Here is a 14070-nt window from a genome sequence, read left to right on the forward strand (position 1 = left end):
TTTCCCCTGAAACTTAGAGCCCTGATAGTTTTGGCAGGAGTTTGGTACCGAGTCAGAAGACGCAACGGTTAGCAGGACCATGCGCAAATCTGCTGGACCACTTCCCATGCCAGCCTCTTCCAATAAATTAACATCTCTTACTGTGTTCCCACAAGAACACCTACAGCATGCATAAAGGGTCTCCAGCCTCTCCATCATGTCACTAAGAGAATTGCTTACAGTTCTACAAAAGGAAATAAAAACTGGAGCCACCAGCTGACATTCTGGCACTCAAAGTCCCCAAAAGTACTCAATCCTTTGCTCTCGAGACACCAGCTGCTCCTTCAGATATCCTCTAGTTACACTTATTTTTCAGCTGGTCACCAACGTTATGATATTAAGCTCAGTAGATGAATAAAATGTGTACAAGGGCAGAGAAGAAACATTCATATAACTGCATTTTTTAAAATATGCACAGTAATTTTTTGATGCAAAAACAGATGTGACTTTGCAGAAATTGTGAGTTTTTCACGAAAGATGCAAATGACTGTGTGTGAGGTCACTGGAAATAAAACTGGGTGCTTTCACATTGGCAGGAACTTATTCATGAATGGCTGTTTGTGCCATTCATCCATCCTAGCGTGAGCACAGAGCCAACCTGAAGGCAGAGCAGAAAAATCCCGCTAACACACAAGCTCTGTTGTCAGAACAGCATTAGCATGGGCTGACGTGCTCCGCAGCGGTCGGGGCTCTGAGCTGCATGAGCTGGAGGCAATCGCAGTCAATTTGCCTTCTCTGATATGTGCTGATAGGAAGCACCAACAAGATAAAAAATAAAATTACAAAAATAATAAAAAACCCACAACACTCTGGCAGAAAAGCTGAATTCAGAGGATCCATCCATTTTTTTGTTCGCTCCCTGTTCAGCCAGGCATTTCTCTGGAGCCCACCGCAGGAAAGTGCAGCTCGAGCCTGCTCTGCCTCTCTCGTCTTGCTATCTAATGAGACTTTTATATTCTCAAAATGCTCAGGAGGAGCATTTAGTACCCAAATTTAGCAGCGTGCCAGAAGGTAACTGCCCATCCATCACCTGCAGCTTTTCTGCAGTGGCCTCATTCCTTTCCTACCTTCTCTCCACAAGAAGTTATCGGTATGGAGCTTGGACGCTGCCCTGGCAGCAGCAGCAGGAGGGGAAGGAGCTGCAGGAGGCACCTGTGCAATGGGGTTCACCACAAGGAGCCCCGAGAACACAAATAGAAGATGTTTTATTCCTTAATGTTCGAAGAAACCGTAACTTCCTCAGTTACCGTACAGTCCCATCGAGCCTATTCACCGATGCCATGGCAATGTTTTCACATGGGCGTGCACGGGCACCCCGGTTATGTTTCCTTCGTCTGAAAACCTTGTCTTGTGGGTTGTCAGCAAACGTGACAAAGATTTTTTTAAAAAAAAAAAAAGAGAGAAAGAGGAGTGCTTCTGACATTTCACATTAAATGAAAGATGAGGTAAAATGGATTGAAATAAGGAACGAGATGACAGAAGGAGTTTTATCTGATGGAAAGAATTTTAAAGTGGGATGTCTGATAGCCTTCATTAATCATCATCTACAAATAGGAAAAGGCTTCCATTTGATTCACACCACTCTTCTGTTCTAACGATGCCTGAGAATTCACCGAGAGGTGGCTGTGACCCAGGCCAGGAGCTTGCACGGCCCCCGGCCACGCTCGCAGCGGCTCCAGCAGTGCCCGCAGGCCAGCACGTGCCACAGAGCCAGAATCCGGCCCAAAGCGCTGCCGAGCGGCCCCCAGGGCTGCCTTCTCCTCCCCTAGCAGGGTCTCTGTCTTCTCTGCCTGCCCCCGAATGAGCGATAGCTTCTTCTGCTGTGGCACTGGCAGAATTGTCCTAGGCTGGTTGTCTAATTCTTCTAATTGATATTTCCATAATAAGCTTTTTGCTACTGAGAGAATTCACATTAAGTAGCTTTTCTTGTCCAATATTCCTTTTCATTTTTCTTCCTTGTCTGTTACTAACATCTGTTGAACAAAATTGATAACAATAGGAGATCCATTACTGTCATTCCAGGGGTGCACCATCAATCCAGATGCTTTAGAAGTTAAAATAAAAAATCTTCTCATGTTCAAAAGGGAGTCAGACACTAAGTACATATGGTCTGTTTCTAAAATATATATATATATATATGGAAATTGTGTGATATCTAGTTACTCAACTTAGTACTTTTCATACTTTTCCCCTTTGCTCATCACTTTCTATTTGTTTTCTGTTGTTTGTAGTCAAACCATATTAGCTTTGTTTCATCACTCAGTCATCATGTCAGCTGGCACCAGCCCAGCTTTATCCAGCAAGCATATTCATCTTGACAATGCACCTGGGGTTTCACTCATTCTTACTCTGGCTTTTAATAGACATGTCCCCATGCACTCAATTTATTACCTTGTTTATATCAAAGAGTGAATTGGAGAGCTGTGCACCCTAGTAAATCACCTCAATTATCAAACCCAGCTACTTGACCAAAGTCTTAAAACAACTATAAAGTTATACTTAAAAGTCTGTACTCGACATGAGTTGGGTATACATGAAGACACGTTAGTTTGCATCCCATCAATACATGCCTACCACAGATAAGCAATGCATTTCTAAGAGACTGTGGTTTTTATAGGAGCAGTTCCTTCAAAGTTCTTTGAGTAGACAGACACTCAAAGCATCAAGTAAGAGAGAGCCAAGACCTTTGAGGCTGTAATGATGGCTCAGGCTAAGAACCTCCTACAGATGACTGGCTGCGTTCAGATACTGCCACTCCACAAACTTCAGCTCTTGGCTGTTAGTATACAAAGTTAAGGTGGATTTTAGCACTCTAGTTGAATTAATAAAAATAAGGCAAGTAGTCTATCATACATGTGTTAGGGAAAATGAATAAAACAGTATTGTAATCACTGAGAAAAAGTAATCCCAATAAGCTCCTGAAAGTTTCAATACTTCTCTAAAGCCTTATGAGTCTCTTGGTTCTTCAAAATTAAACCAAAAATATAAAAAATATTAGCTTGCTTCTAAGTTTTTTTCCTAGTATTTCTGTTTCTGGTCCAATTGGCAATACCCCAAAAACATTTCCTCTCTCCTGGCATTTTAAAATCCTTGCACAAAGGATGTCTGCTTTCTAGCAAGAGGTGCTGCTTAGATGTGGGCAGAAACTGTACGAACCAAGGATATTGCAGAGATGAGGTCTGGCTGCAGTCAGACGTTGCTGACATCAGAAAGCTTCTGCATTCATTGAAATCATGAGAAAGATGTCAAACTTAATTCATATAGATCCAGGTGCCCTCGAAAATAAGATCCAATCAGTGGGCAAGCTTAGGAATCAATGTGATTATTAATGAGTATTGGAGAAAGATGAAGCCTGAACAGATGAATACGCTGAGAAAATCTGAGCTGAACTGCTTCAAAGAGCAACAACAGCAAGGGTTATCAGCAATCACGTATGTCAGCAAACAACAGAACCAACCATTTTGTGGTTATTTGGGAAATCTCCAGTAACCAGAACCAACCATTTTGTGGTTATTTGGGAAATCTCCAGTAACTCCCTCTTACACATTTTGTCAATGCTACACTGTCATTAGGCATCATCTCCTTATTCCATTACTCTGTCAGCAGCAAAAAATAAAAAATAAAAAAAAAAATGCGGCACACGTTGGGAAGCAGATTTGGAAGTGAAGCAGTAATGTTTACTGGCACCTTCTCCAAATAACCCACAAACTTTCTCCCTGACATATAACTGCATTCTGACAAATTTTTCTGTTGAGGAGCACAAGTTGGCTTTCCTTATTTTTGTGTGGGGTAATTTACAGCTAATTGTTATTTTAAATCCAGTAATTGACAAATACCTCCCAAATTTTCCCCATATCGAGACAGTGAAACTGAAAAAGATGTGATCTAATGAGAGGCAACAGGTGCACCAGGAAGAGACTTCAGGTTAACTGCTTTAAAGCAGCTCCCCCCTCCCCTCATGGGATAATTCCCACTGGGGCTGAGGGGAGGGCGAGGTGTGCAGAACTGTACTGACTACTTCTATTTAAGACCACAATTGCCTTAACAGATCACCTTTAAAGGACTCTTAGTCTTCAGCTGTTTGTTAACGACCACTCCATCATCCCCATCTCCGGCAACCCATCCAAGCTGGCAAATATTTGGGTTTATAATTATGTCAGTAAACTCCAGATTTCACATCTCCTGCTCCAGTGCGGGTGCTGAGATCAACATCAGTGCAAGTTCATTTTCTCACTTAGTATTTGCAGACAATCTGTTCTCTTTATTCTGATTGAAAGACGCTGCTACCAAGGACTTGCATTCAGAAAGCACTTTCCCCACCTCTTGGGTGCACACACATCCCACTGGAGCCCAGTAAAATGCATGCTTAAATGCTCTCCTGAATTCTAGACCAGGCTCTGATTCAAAACAGGCTGCAGAGGGAAAAAAAAGGTCTTTTTGACACGTTATGAGCAATTTTGTTGTTGCCACAAAGTGCTTTTTTTCCCCTCTCCCATCTAGAGGATGAATTGTTCCATTTCATTCCAAAGAGATGTCATTAATTCAGGTGTCTATGTTATAAATGTGTATTTTGCTGATATGTTTTGTGTGTCATTCAAGCCAAAGTCTCTCCCATCTCACAGTTCTGCAGCACAACTATCACAGTCTGGAGCCAATTCACCATTGAGAAAAATAATTATCCAAAAAGTAATTAAATTAATTGACCAGGGAAGTGATTTTTGTGAGGCTGTGGGGATAATTAAAACTAACACATGTTTTGATGCATTTATATCATAAAAGCACAGAACCACAAGGTTAACTGGCCTTTTCAGTTCAATTTTTCACCCAGTGCAGCCACCCAGGCATCCCCCTCCCTCCCTATCCAGAAAAAAACACGAACTGGAGTAATAAATATGTATAATGAACATTTTCCTTAATGATCTTTATGCGCATGGGACCCACATTCCAGAGGCTCAAGAGGAACATGACTGAGATTTGCAAAATCATAAAGGCAGAAGATAAGGTCAATGTAGAACTGTTATTCACCAAACCCCTCAAAAGTAGGCTCATTAAAGCTAACAGAGGGTACATTTAAAAAAGATAAAAGGAAAGGTTCTTGAATCATCTTGTTTTAGCTCATTTTTTAGAGCAGGTACTGAACTGGAAACTGCTGCCAGGGGAGGCGGCTGTGAAGATAAAGCATGAAAAAGGAATTAGGTGGATTCTTGCACAAGAAGTCTGCAAACACATACTAAAAGAAATGGGCAGGGATGTGCTCTTAAAGCCCCAATTAATGACTGTAAATGCTGGGAGTATGAACGAAAGAAAGGAAGTACAAATGCATTCTGCCTCTGGTAGGTCTCCTTTCACCACTACAGGAGAGCCAGCACCAACTAGGACCAGACCCAGGCATCGTTTTTGTGTTCTTGTGGTCTGAAAACCAGGCCAGAATGCTTTGGTCTTAGTGACTTGTAAGACTGGAAGTTTCTCTGTGGCATCAACAGGGGAAGAAAAGTCTGTAATCTGACACACCAGTTTCTCTATCCTCATCCTCATCTTTTTCTTTTCCATACGAAAAGCTAAGACCGTAAATAAAAAGATCAGTGGAGTAACCATAGAGCCACATCACAAGTAGCTACTCACAGGGAGCCGCAGCGAGTCCTCGCAGGCGCTGCTGGATGAGAGCCTGCATTTGATTTACTTAGAGCAAAAGCATTCACGCAACAGCCAGGGAGAAAGATGAGGGGAGCGCAGGGAAGTTGGGTGAAAAGGAAGCACTAGATTTGCTACCTCATATGTTTTGCTTGGGAAACAACTCGGTGCATCACAACAATGAACGAAACCTGTTTTAAAACCCTTTCTCCTTGGACGTAACACAGCCACGTGAGTACAAGCACACGTGCTTGCACGCTCCACTTCTCCACGCTGACTTGGAGAGCCTCAGCCACGCTCCCTGCACTGATGGATCCGTCCCTCTGCACAGCGAGCCCTGGTGGCCCTGTGCCAGGAGATGTCCCCCAGCTCCCGGGGGTACCAGGGTGAGACAGGAGTGGTCTCCCTGGACATCCTCACCATGGCTTTGGGGATGGCCGGAAGGGCTCGGACTGCCATAAACACACCAAGACCTCCTGGAAGCAAGTTTGCTTGTATTAGTGTAAACTTGAAACAACAAACATGTGAGCAGCAGGAGAGGGATGGACAGTCTTAATTAACTGTTTCTTGTGGCATATTCTTGATCATTTGGTTGATATTTCTGCAGTCCATTACAAACTTCATTAAAATTACTTGCCTCGCAGGCATTTCTACCTCTCATAATCAGCCTCATTCCTGTCAAAGATGAATTGCTTAATGGGATAAGCTGATCCTATACAAATGGAGCTTGCTTTGAACTTGTGCTGATAAGTAGCATTACGCTAAGGCACCAGACAGAAGGTTTCTCTGTTGTTTATCTTTGTAGTGATATGGCACAAAATAAAAATGGGTGCCACTTCGCTACCTGAGCTGCATTCATCAGGCTGTGCAGAGATAGAACATACTCGTCTTCAAGTGAAATAAACAAAACTAGAGCACTTCACTTAAAGAAACTTTCTGTTCTTTGATGTCTGCATTTACTACTGACGTGTTGCAGCTACCAACACAACGCTCTCAAGATTAGGACATCCACGAGACCAAAACCAACCTCTCCTTCTGCAGACAAACATGCAAGAGCATGTGCGCTTCTAAAGAGGCAGGTGACTTTCTGCTGAATCCACATGCAGTTGGTGCAATGGTTAACGGGCATTTTGACTTCAGAATCTATGTATTTACGTGTATTCCAGTATTTATTCTTTTTCTTTGAAGTTTGGCCTGAAAGTTCATCAGGCCGCTCTAGTGAAAGACATTGGTTTCTATCAGAAGAGGTGGTTGGGCACCACCGGTTCAGTGGAGCCGAGCCAGGGGGCAGCCAGTGGCTGGAAAGGGACTTGGGGGAAAAGCATAAGAAATGAGACAAGTGTAAAATAATCTTACCCTTAGTCCATGACATTTAGTGACAACGAGTCCCACAGTTTAATTTATTGTTTTAAACCTTCTCTTGATAGTTGTACTATATACGTTAGGGTTTTGTTGTTGTTGTTTTGTTTTATTTTATGAGAAACAGCTAATAGGAGTTCATACATTCTACACTTATCAGGACTTCACAGCTTCCCAACCTCTCTGCCTGTCATCCCTTCTCCAAACAAGGGAAGTTCTCCGTTACACCGTCCCACCTTCCTTGAACCAGAACAAGATGTCTGAGACTGTTTCTGATTCCACTGTTTTATGATGTTGTCCCCTGTCTTGCTTAAGTTGCTTTTTATTATGAGTCATCCCACGGAAATTAGACCAATGGGACTCCTTAATATTGTGTCATGGTTGGAGAAACCAGAATCTAGCTCCGTAATTACAGTAACTATAATGCTTTAATGTTGATGTGGGTGTAATCTTTTAATTAACACACATTTTTAAAAGTGCTTAATTCTTATGACAAAAAAGCATTGAAACTTAATGCACTAACTCAATAACAGCATAACCTACTTTCTTTCAAATAAGAAAGCAGGGAGTTTAGACATCAATGCATCATCTGCTAATGAGTTGTAATTCTGTATTAATTTATCTACCAGCTGATTCGATATGAGAGATTTACAAAATGTTAGAGATTATGGTTGCAGAAAAACAGCTCATCAGGAAAAAAATAAGTTATTAAATTTTTCTCTGTGGTGCACCTGGAATAATTAATTAGTTGGCATTTAAATGAAATTCATAAAAAATTAGATCTCAATTGACGAATTATAACATTAGCAATAACACACAACACAAGAGAGCATTCAGCTGCAGAGCCCAGGAAAGAACAAGAGTTTTCTGAAAACCATTAATAAGGCGGAGCCGAGCCGAGCCTTACGAGGCACGTTTCTCTGCTTCACGCCGGGGCGCCGGTGGGAGCAGAGGGATCTGCTTTCCTCCTGCCGGGAGCGGTCCCTGCTCTCCGGACAAACACCTGCCAGCGGGCTGCCTGCGATGCACATCCCTTCCTTAAACGTGTTCTCTGCTTTACCAACGTTAGCAGGCCTGTAAGAACCGCAGGGTCGACTGCCCAGCACGCGGAAGGCCGCAGAGGACTGCTGCGCTGGGGGAGCTGCCTCCCGTGGTGCAGAGGCAGACCCAAGCTGCTCTTGCTTTCCAGGAGAGCCCCATCAACCTGTCCTGGTTCAGCTGGCGTAAAAACCTGCTGTATTAGGCCCTATAAATAGTTGATGTGCACATACAGCACAATTTCTAAAATGCGGACTTAAATCCTCTGGGTTTATAGTGTTCAGAAGAGAGCTCTGACTCCTTTACCACCCGCTACCTGCATTGCCACAGCAGTAAAGTGGCACCAGTGCTGCTCAGCTTTCTAAAGCAGTCCCAGATTTAGAGAGGAGAGTATTGGTATAAATTCTTCGTATTAGTCTCATGCACGTCTGAGTTTGGGCTCTTATTCAGAAGTCCTATCAACACCCCCCTTTTTACCAGAAAATAAGATTTTTATTTTTACTTTTTTCCCAGAAAAGTATCCAAATGCTCTGCGCTTAATGGATTTGAGGGACCACAGAACTACAGATACAGGACATCAAGAAGTATAACTGAAACAAATGCCTTATATATATATACACACACACGTTTAGAGTAGGTCAGATTATATCCATGTTTTCCTGGCAGTTACTTGCTACTTTTGATAAAAACTCTTGTTGTCCCAGCTCCCCTTGATACACAGATCGACATTTTCAGAGGACTTTATGTACTGTGCACCGTCCACACACCCCGAGCTACACCCACATTTCCGTACATTAATACCCAAATGAGACCGACCCACATGAACAATCTACCCACACCTTTTCGGTTGTCACCCAGCAGGAAAAACAAACAAAAACCCAAATGAGGCTCTTTCTTCCCCTACCTCTTAGCTCCTTTACTAGCTTTTCAGTATTACCTGGTAAGCACAAAGCTGGGGCTGTGCCTCAGCTCCAGCTCTTGCTGCACCTGGTTCATACATTTCTTGCAAGCAAAGCCTGCGTGAAGGGACAAACACTGATGCTTGCTAAGCACCAGCTTTGCAACGATGCTGTTACAGCAGGCTCCAGACAGCCACAAAGCCACTCAGCTTCCCCCCGGGGCCCCTCCTGTGCCTCCGTGCTGCCCCCAGCTGAGAGCAGCTCTGCTCAGGGCAGCCCAACACGAAGCTTGCCACTTGGGCACCCAAGCGCCAGGCTATGTCAGGAAGGTTTCTCTGTTTCCTCACAGCCCACCCCTCCTGCAGCAGTTCCTGCAGCGGGAAGGGTGGGAGATGCAAACACAGGTGCCTGGAGAAAGGGTTTGGGTGCTGAGGACAAGCCCAGCTCAGGAGCGGGGCTGGTGGCTGGGCCGCAGGGACACGTTCACATCCCCATGTGGTGACGGGGACCATGCTGCCTTTCCTGAGACCCCAGGGGTTTGGGCGCTCAGCCCCAAGCCCCTGCTTGGTTTCCAGGAGGGAAAAATTGCGCTGGGGAGGGCTGAGCTGCCGAGGGAGGCTCAGCGCTCCCTTTTGTGCATTGCCAGCAGTAATCAAGTGCACATGCAGGCCAGATTATTTCCTCGCTTATATCTGTGCAACCCCATTACCCTTTAGTGCAGCCGCACAGGCGCAACCAAGGGCACGATCTGAAGACAATGCAGCCGAACAGAGCTGCTCCTGTCTCAGCCTTGCAGCACCGCTCTGCCAAGCGCCTTTAATGCAAAGCTCCGGCAAGCACACGGCCAGCAAGGGGGAGAAACACACACAGCAGAGACAATAAAGTACAATGTGAAACGTAACACCATTGTTTCACCGCAGGATTTGAGGCGGTGGAAACAGTCCCGCTAATTGAGGCAACGTGTTCGGGAAGGAGGCGACCTCCGTCCGCTGCCCCTAAAAAGCCTTCTGCAGGCACCGCGGCTCCCCGCAGCAGCTGGACTCCCGCACAAGACGTTTCATGGAAAAGTACCTCATCTTGTACTCACTGCCTCTGTAAACAAGTCATAACAACGCAATTACCGCGAGGGTCCCCTGTGCTCTGCTTGTCTGTATATAATATTGCCAATTTAAAAAACAAAAGAGATTCTCAGAAGTTCAGAGAATTGCCCACCTCCCTCCAAGTAGAATCTAAATGGAGTTTTCTGCACTACCCATCTGTTCATTTTATATAATATGTCCTTTTTCTTTTTTTTTTTTTTCAAGATTAGATTGTTTTACTCATCTTTATACAGATCCACAGAGCTTCTGTAAGAGTAATCTGTGCCAGACTCAAGGCCATAGTGGAAGATCCCCACTCCTGCCTTAACAGAGCAGCTTTCATTATTATGCAAACATTAAAAAAAAAAAAAAGCAGGCCCAAAATACCAAATACTTCTCCCAATTATGAGAGTTATAGGTAACTCCTATGAGGTTATCAAGGAAAAAATTAAAAAAAAAAAAAAACGTTGCCAGTAGGTACAGAAGAGGATAAGCCCTGTCGCTGATGCTCATTTGCTCACGTGCAGGCTGCTCGCCCGGTCACACCCCACGCAGGCAAGGCAAATCCATCATGTGCCACGTTCCCCGTGGGAAGATCCCTCGCTGCCTTGGAGGTGCCCACATACACACAAAAGGGACTGCCCTTCAACTAATATTAGCAGAAACAGATGTTTGTGGCAGAGTTTACTTGGCCTTTTCGGTTGAAGAGAAGGATTAATAAATTAATAAGGTCATCCAGGAGGAATTGCCTTTAATTTGAGTGGATTTAGAAGGAAAAAGAGCAAGCTTGTTCCCCAAGTTTTGCATTCATGAATGTTGGGAGCAGATTTCAAGGAGAGAACAGAAATAATCTTTTTGTGTGTTTTCAGCTCACTGGCATAAAGTAATTAGCGATGGTTTTCCATTTATTCACCTTCCAATGAAATAGGCCTGTGACCTTTTCCAACACAGGCAGTGTTCATAACAAATGGACAATAAAACAATTACAGGGCAGGGGAATAAACCACACAGGCCTTCGCTCTGCCCTGATGCTGTGGAGTTGCACATCAAATGTGATTCTCTGGTTTTGTGCAGCGGATTCAAGCTGCAGCTGCAGAACAGAGCAAAGTGCTCCTGTGGCAGTCTGCATCTTCATTTCGTGATGGAGAGAGATGCGCTTGAAATGTCAGACAAGAAATTGCGTTCCCGTAACTGCCACCAAGACAATTGTAGAGACAGGGAAAATATAAACTTGGAGGCTGATTTCATCCCATTGGAAAGATTTTTTTCCTGCTGGAAAAATACACATAGCAATTGAAAAGCTCCTGGTGCCAACAGGCATCATGAGGAACAGTCGCTGCAGTCATGTCAGGGATCCTGCTTCTCTCTCCACCTCATTTTTGGAGATTTGAGTACAAACAGCTGGTGACAACTCCAAGGAGAGCAAAAACTTCCATTTGAAAAATGGCAAGATTTGTTTGTGCAAACTTTCCTGTCTCCTTTCGTCCTTTTTTCTTCCAGAATAAACATCTGAAACCTGTGAAGCCCACATTCAAAAGCAAGAGTCAGAGGCTTTAAAGAGAAATAACGAATAAACAACTTTAACCTCAGTCTCGTCTTCCACCTAGACACAACATGTCACTCTGTAAGCCAAAAATTCAGACTCATGGGGTATCGCACTTTTATCTTCCACCATGACAGCTTGAGCTTTGCACAGCTTCCGTGTCCATGCAAGGATGTAGGAGAGACAGCTCTGATTAATGCATAGCAGGTGAGGGAAGACACGCTTCCTCCCCGGAAAGGAGGTTAGTTTGTTCGCACTTACAGAGCCCCAGCCGAGCGCAGCGCCCAGGGAAGCGTCACACTTGCAAATGAGCACTTCACAAGCCCCAGCAAACGCACTGGCCATCGGGCAGCCATATGGCTTGCTAACACACCCACTGTGCCGCAAGGCTGCTACACCTCACGGGCTAGCACGGTTCGGTTACCGTCACCCTCCGGATGGCACGGGCGAGGAACAGACGAGCACAAAGAAGTGGGGCAGAGGACGAGGCCAATGGCACGTGTCACTAAGCCAAGGACAGCAGCAGAGAGGTACGGCAACAAGAACCACCTTTGGTGGGGAGAAATCACACCAAGGAAATCAAGCCCAAGAAATGTAAATTCGAGGCAGTTTGTCTCCTACCACAGCGAAAGCTGAGCTCCCAGCCAGGCTTCCTGCGTGAGATGGCTCTACAGCCAGTGCTGCTGCTTGAAAGGGCCAAAGATCTCGGCAGCAGTATAAGCTACCTCACGTCTGATAAAAAAGCAAGCAAATGTACTTTAAGTGAACAGATGCCTTCTTGTGTGTGTTAATGCAGTGCATAAATGCCAAGGTTTTCCCTGTGCCGCCTCCTATTTCTTAACCTCCAGATCCAAGACCAGATGGGCTAGCGGCTCGTTCCTTGCTGTCATTCCCTACCCTTCTCCATAGCAGAGAGGAGAAGATGCAAGTTGACAGTGTCTAGATTATTTATAAGGATTAACTCCCACGGGGCTCCCCCGACGTGCAGCAAACACTTGTTATTATGCTAGCCCACCCCGGTGAAAACCACTCAGAGCTGATGCAGCAATCAGCTGTCCACGGAACAAGGTCCTTTAGAAAACCTAGCGGGCTCGAGCACACAGACGGCGTGGTGACTTGTGGTTTGCTCTTGCTCCCCTGTGGGCCTCATTTCCTTTCCAGGTCTCACTCGAACAGACTAACAGCAGCAAGAGTAGGCGCTTCTCGACAATATTAGACCACGTCGCAAAGCTGCGCGTGCTTCTTTCAGGAACAGACCACCCCTGATTTTTACCTTTCAGCGCCTGGGCACACTCAAACAGGGATTTTTAGCTTTCGTATTGACCCTTCTTACTGAGTTTATCAGTATAATTCCTCTAAAGCCAGAGCAGATGTTTTAGTGCAAGCACTGTAACCTTTCCAGAGGTTGAGGTAAGGTGAAGTCCCACAGCTGCAGCAAATGCTGGGCACTGACTCATCCTATCAGCAGACAGCCTCGGGCTGCCAACCCAAACAAATTTTAAAAATCTAATCAGGGCCAAACAAGGTAGATAATTCGGTGGATATTCCCTGGACATTTCCAAAATCCTGTCTGCTTTTCACGAGGAAGCAGGGTGGGAAGGGCAGTGCCACGGCTGACCTGGTGTTGGGGGAGCAGCAGTGCTGTCCGGGAGGTCCCACACAGCTCACCCTGGGCACGGCTGCAAAATAAAGCCGGCTGAGCACTGCTGGGCTTCTGCCAGCAGCAAGGTGCGATGGCTGATGTCGGCATACAGCACTGGGCAATCGGGGGATGCAAGCTAGTGCATGATGCGATGGTCCATTCTGGTTTTGGACACATTGAAATCCGCGTTGCACTTTGCTACTGAGAAAAAGAGGCTTTTCTTCTTAGAAAGCAGCTAAGCTCCTATAAGAGAAAGGGGGAAAAAATACATAGCACAACTGCGCTTAGCCAGCCTCACAGCTTTGGGAAGAGTATTTCCATCAGGCCTGATCTTGCAGCACAGTATAAGCAAAGGGTTAGGATCATCTGCAAAGATCGCAGTAGGGAGAACACTGTACACTGTGAACACCCCATAATTTTCAAGAAACCCCATTAATGCTAAAACAATAACCCTCTGCACATGTACTCCTACACAACCCTACCAGCCCTGCACCATGGAGGCTCAGCAGCTTCTGCATTCACAGTCAATGTAGGTGGGTTAAAGAAAGGGAAACATGTTCTTTTGCTATGCAGGGAAAAGTTCCAGCAACAAACAGAAAGCTGTGGAAGCCCTGGCTGGGGAGCCCAGCAGGGAGTGAGGGGTGTTTGTGAAGGCAATGGATCAGGCTTCAAGCTACTGCTCTGTGCCAGGCTGCAGCTAATTACCATTATTTCACCCTCAAATTTTAAGTTCCATTTAACTCAGTTTAAACTCCAGCGCAAACCTTTGGAAAGAAACAAAGCAGGGGGCTGCGGACCCAGGGCGCTGCGTGGGAGCAAACTCGCCGGCTGCCTCGGCAG

At 45.2% G+C, this 14070-nt stretch overlaps 1 protein-coding gene across 9 annotated transcripts in view; it reads right to left on the reverse strand.

Moving 5' to 3' along the window:
• Positions 1 to 14070, reverse strand: part of LOC308183394 (uncharacterized protein) — a 199899-nt gene that overhangs the window by 31423 nt on the left and 154406 nt on the right. For 2 of the 9 annotated variants that reach the window (XM_080569401.1, XM_080569403.1), the window contains one exon: positions 9312 to 10058. The exons of 5 other annotated variants lie outside the window; for them this stretch is intronic. In XM_080569401.1, coding sequence (XP_080425527.1) covers positions 9962 to 10058 — 97 coding nt within the window. In that variant the 3' untranslated portion in view covers positions 9312 to 9961. Of the gene's footprint in view, positions 1 to 9311; positions 10059 to 12286; positions 13474 to 14070 lie in introns of those variants that run through there. 2 more of the 9 variants (XM_080569406.1, XM_080569414.1) reach the window with 1 other exon arrangement.

The sequence above is a fragment of the Anser brachyrhynchus genome (genome assembly GCF_964034855.1).
Source record: "Anser brachyrhynchus genome assembly, chromosome: 27".
In the NCBI taxonomy this organism is placed as follows: Eukaryota; Metazoa; Chordata; class Aves; order Anseriformes; family Anatidae; genus Anser; species Anser brachyrhynchus.